We start from the raw sequence: 4,443 nt of genomic DNA, 5'->3' as shown, positions 1-4,443 counted from the left end.
TGTGTGTGTGTGTGTGTGTGTGTGTGTGTGTGTGTGTGTGTGTGTGTGTGTGTGTGTGTGTGTGTGTGTGTGTGTGTGTGTGTACATTTTTCGTTCCCCCTCCGATCTTTTTCCATCCACGCCTTTCTATTTCCTTCCGGTTCCGTCCGGTCGGTCGCGCATGAGGGCACGCAAGCGCGTCTACAGACCCCCGATGCTGTTGTGAAGTCCATCCACCGCGTACGGGGGGTTTTCAGTCCGTAAACATACGCGATCAGGTTCACCTCGAACTATCTAGTTGTAATATTGTACATAGTGTAATTTGCGTCAATCAAATCAAATGATTTAATCGTGCGTTTATTATGTGCGCCGAATGCAATTGTTGAAACTTTATGTGACAAAAAGTCATCTGTTATCGCTCATTGTACTAAGAAGCAACCATTTTGGACATAACAATGGGAACTAGAAAATTGGACATATCGCTTGTTTTTGTTTGTTGCTCGAATATAATTTTCTTGGTGAGTTATTTGACTATTTGTTTCAGACGCAGCTTTAATTTAAATCTATCTTCAGTCAATATATTATTCTTAATAAAGATTTATATCATGCATTTTTTAAGAAGTATTTTTTAAAGAAGTAATATATGAAATGTTATGTCAGATATAATAATAATAATGTTCGCTATATAATGCGAACTTGATTGATTTGTATCACTTTAATTATTGTAATTGTAAATCTGTTCATCAAATCAATGTAACTTGTGAAAGATTATTAATTGTTTCTCTCTTCCTTTAGATATCGGGTTTCATGCTAATGTCCTTAGGAGGATTATTATTAGCCGATAATGAACGGATTTTATTATCGCGCCTATTAGGACCTGGTGATATTCATCCTGATCAACCGCTCTTTTATTATTTGGCATTCGCTATAGTTACATTAGGATTTCTTATTGCTATTATTGGACTTCTTGGATGCTGGGCGGCTTGTCTCTTTAATCGTTGCATTACAATCTCCGTAAGAACTGATTTTAAATATTTTAATAGATCCAATATATTTGTATATATTTTTAATTTATACAATATATTTATACATTTTAATTAATATTTTAAATACAATTTATAAAAACGTTTTAAATTAAACATTTACAAAAATATTTTAAATATAAAATTTACAAATACAAAATAATCTTTAGAGAGCAATACGTTATTATTTTCATTTAGATTGATATTTAATAAAAATAAAATATATACAAAATTTATGTCTAAAGTATTGTTTAATTTTTGTAATTTCTTATCGCAATTTCTTTTTCTAGCGACAAATTTAATGGTATATTAGATAATAAAACGTATAAACAAAAATAAACTACATATGTATGTGATATCGTATTCACGCATTTGATTAGAAAAGAATTACTTGTTTAAAATCTTTGTTTGCGTATCGCAAGTACGACATGTGCTTAAATGCATTAATCAGTTAGGTTTCATGCACGACGTGAATCTAACTACAACATTGCTCATCGAGCCTATCTGAAACACCAGATTTCCTACTTCGAGTTCGGTCATGCATCGTTGCCCGGAAACGGATCTGCTTGTATGCAGACACGCGCGTAAATAAAAGGAGGGCGCATTCGAACGCCGCGTAAAAACACTAATTATTCGCTCATGGTTCGGACAAATGAGAGTCAGCTCGCCAAGGAAATGAATGCTACCTATTTTTCACCATTTTTAACACTATTTAAATACCAATTGTAAAATGTTAAATTAAATGTATACAAGGAAAATATATTAGTATTATTTTAATAAAAATAAAATATATACAAAATTTGTATCTAAATATTATTCAATTTTTGTAACTTCTTGTCGCAATTCTTTTCCTAGCGGCAAATTTAATGGTATAAGAGGTAATGAAATGTAATTTAAAAAATTGCTTTTTTTACGTAATATTAAATTAGAAAATTAATAGGTAAGAATAGGTAAGAAGAAATATTGTTGAAATATTGTTTGAAATAGATGTACGTTACGCGCAAAATGGCGAATATAAGTAGCTCGAGATCGATCTTTTGTTTTTATGCTTTCCAGTATCTCTTAACAATAATATTATTGCTGCTCGGTGAGTGCATCGTGTGCATTATCGCTGTTTTTTGGCCTCATATACTGGGGATCGATGTAAGACCGGCACGTTTGATACGCGCTTTACAACGTAGTTATGCCGTACCTGGACGCGAGCAATTTACGGCTGCACTCGATCTTGCACAAACAATAGTAAGTTTGTCATCTATTGAATTTAAGAGTAAAGATATAATGTTAACATACGTTCTCTATTGTATTATTTTTCTATTAAATATTCAGGAGCATTAAATCGTTTACAGCAGTATTCCAGACAAATTATTGTAAAATGAAGACTGATAAGTAGAAGTCTATTAAAGTTATATATTTCATTATTAAATCTTACATTATGCAAAAAGAGTCCTTTGTTTGGTTTTCATAAAAGTTGAAAAATATAGAAAAGTAAAGAAAAAGAGGAGAAAGAGAGAGATATCTATCATACTTGGCTAATATATGTAGTTAATTTATATTATTGAAATCAAAAGAGGAAACGTGCGTCGTTATTATTCTGACCATTTACAGTTCACTTGTTGTGGTATAAACGGAAGCAGCAATTATGGGACATCGTGGTGGCGACTGCAGGAAGTCAGCCGCAGAGAATTAGTGGTACCTCTCAGTTGCTGCACCCTGAATAACGCCAATGAAACGGGCTCCTTCCTCAACCCCGAACCTGCCAATCTCACTCTCTGCCAGGCTCTGAACCCTGCCGAACATCAATACGCCCGACATACTATGGTATACGCGATAATGAGGAAGTTATTACCTCCCCCCCCCCCCTCCTTGTCATACAGACACGAGTGAGGCGAACTTTTTGAATCTGGCTCACAAAGAATAAATGCGCAGGTCTACATAAGGTACGTTCGGAAACATCATTTGAGTGCCTTAACGCGTCTCATTTTATCTCTATTATTAGACATTAAACAAGAATAAAATGATTCTTGGATGAAGTTTCCGAACGTAGCTTAAAACGGAAATAAATATGTCTATATAGAATATTGACACGTTATTCAAATGCGACATTCGCATGAAGCTTTATGATGCTATTCTCGCTCCGTAAGAATAGAAATCCGTTTGAAAGTTTAATACAGTCAAACGCATCCTGCACGAACATAAATGCGATATTACAGCGAAATAATATTTGAGGAAAAACTATCGCCTCTACGTCCGTAACTTCAAATTCGATATTTCGATTTTTCGCGTTTTGTTCGAAAGTTTACGATAAAACCCGTATGACCTCGTATACAAATACATCATACTAGGAAAGAGAGTAGTGTGATTAATGGCTTTTGTCTCGATGAAGACCTCCATAACAAGGCTTCGAGAAAATTCATCAGAATGTGGGCAGCAGATAATGATGTTACATTGTTATGATTTTAGTTTTGTTATATCTTGCTACGCATTAACGTATTTTTATCGGGTGTTTTATACAATAAACTAATACTCCTAACCAATTATTTTTCAAATACATATGTGAAGAAATTTAATAATTTTTTTAGCAATGATATATTTACATGAAATTTTATATCAGGATAAGTTAGATATGATTTTTAATATAAATCTTTATAAATATCTAAAGTATTTTTTACATACAGAGTCTACATATAAATTTTCGATCAATGATTGATTCCAGCGCAATCGATAAGCTCAAAGCATAGCAACTTTGACACTAAATCCAACTTTACCGAATTTAGAATTCATTCGAAAAAAAAACTACTGAAAATTAGATTTGAAAAAAAAATGTTAAGCTAATTACTTCGCACATTAAAACTGTATGCCTCTCTAAAAACGAACGAATTTGTCATCGATTAATAACGTCAAACAACAAAAGACAAGCTGATATGTTTCCGATATTCAATATAATATCTAATATCAATTGTTATGTGATTATTTTGTTTGTTTTATATGTAGGGATGCCTTGAACACATCGAGAAATGGACGCAGGATCAAACCTTGATCTTGCTGGCCATCGTATTAGTCGTCATGTTCGTCGAAGTCATGACGCTCCTCAGCATACTTCTCGCATGCTCCCGTGATAATAGGAAAAGTAAATCACAAGCGTCGACTTTCACCTCCACGCAGACTTTAAGCCCATTCAACGAAAATGATCATGATTTTAGTAAGCAATTCTTTTAAACTACAATTTTTTTTGGTCGCACTATTTCGAAAATATCTTTTAGCGAATCCAGTTAAATGCATACTAATGTGCACTCAATAGATTGGCGATGTACATTAAAACTATTGTAATAAATGTATATTTAATGTAAAAAAAATGAATTAAATCGCGAAATTTTTAATATATTGTGCTATTAGATAAAATATTTTATAATAATTAAAATTATATATGTCTCCTCTCAATATG

At 32.7% G+C, this 4,443-nt stretch overlaps 1 protein-coding gene across 1 annotated transcript; it reads left to right on the top strand.

Annotated features, from left to right (window-relative positions):
• The first annotated feature begins 434 nt into the window (after positions 1-434).
• LOC105625717 (tetraspanin-9) lies at positions 435-4,217 on the top strand. The gene is made up of 5 exons (XM_012207040.1): positions 435-497; positions 775-993; positions 2,058-2,240; positions 2,607-2,819; positions 3,993-4,217. Exons 1-5 carry the CDS (start codon positions 435-437, stop codon positions 4,215-4,217), a joined length of 903 nt encoding a protein of 300 aa, XP_012062430.1.
• Positions 4,218-4,443: the final 226 nt, after the last annotated feature.

This window comes from Atta cephalotes (assembly GCF_000143395.1).
Source record: "Atta cephalotes unplaced genomic scaffold scaffold00003, whole genome shotgun sequence".
In the NCBI taxonomy this organism is placed as follows: Eukaryota; Metazoa; Arthropoda; class Insecta; order Hymenoptera; family Formicidae; genus Atta; species Atta cephalotes.
This window is presented reverse-complemented; position numbering and strand designations above follow the sequence as displayed.

Excerpts from the sequence above, each read along its gene's own strand:
- LOC105625717 (XM_012207040.1), top strand. The coding sequence starts at position 435 with ATGGGAACTAGAAAATTGGACATATCGCTTGTTTTTGTTTGTTGCTCG. Across the intron at positions 498-774 it reads GCTCGAATATAATTTTCTTG|ATATCGGGTTTCATGCTAAT; the intron begins GTGAGTTATTTG and ends CTCTTCCTTTAG. Across the intron at positions 2,241-2,606 it reads TCGATCTTGCACAAACAATA|TTCACTTGTTGTGGTATAAA; the intron begins GTAAGTTTGTCA and ends GACCATTTACAG.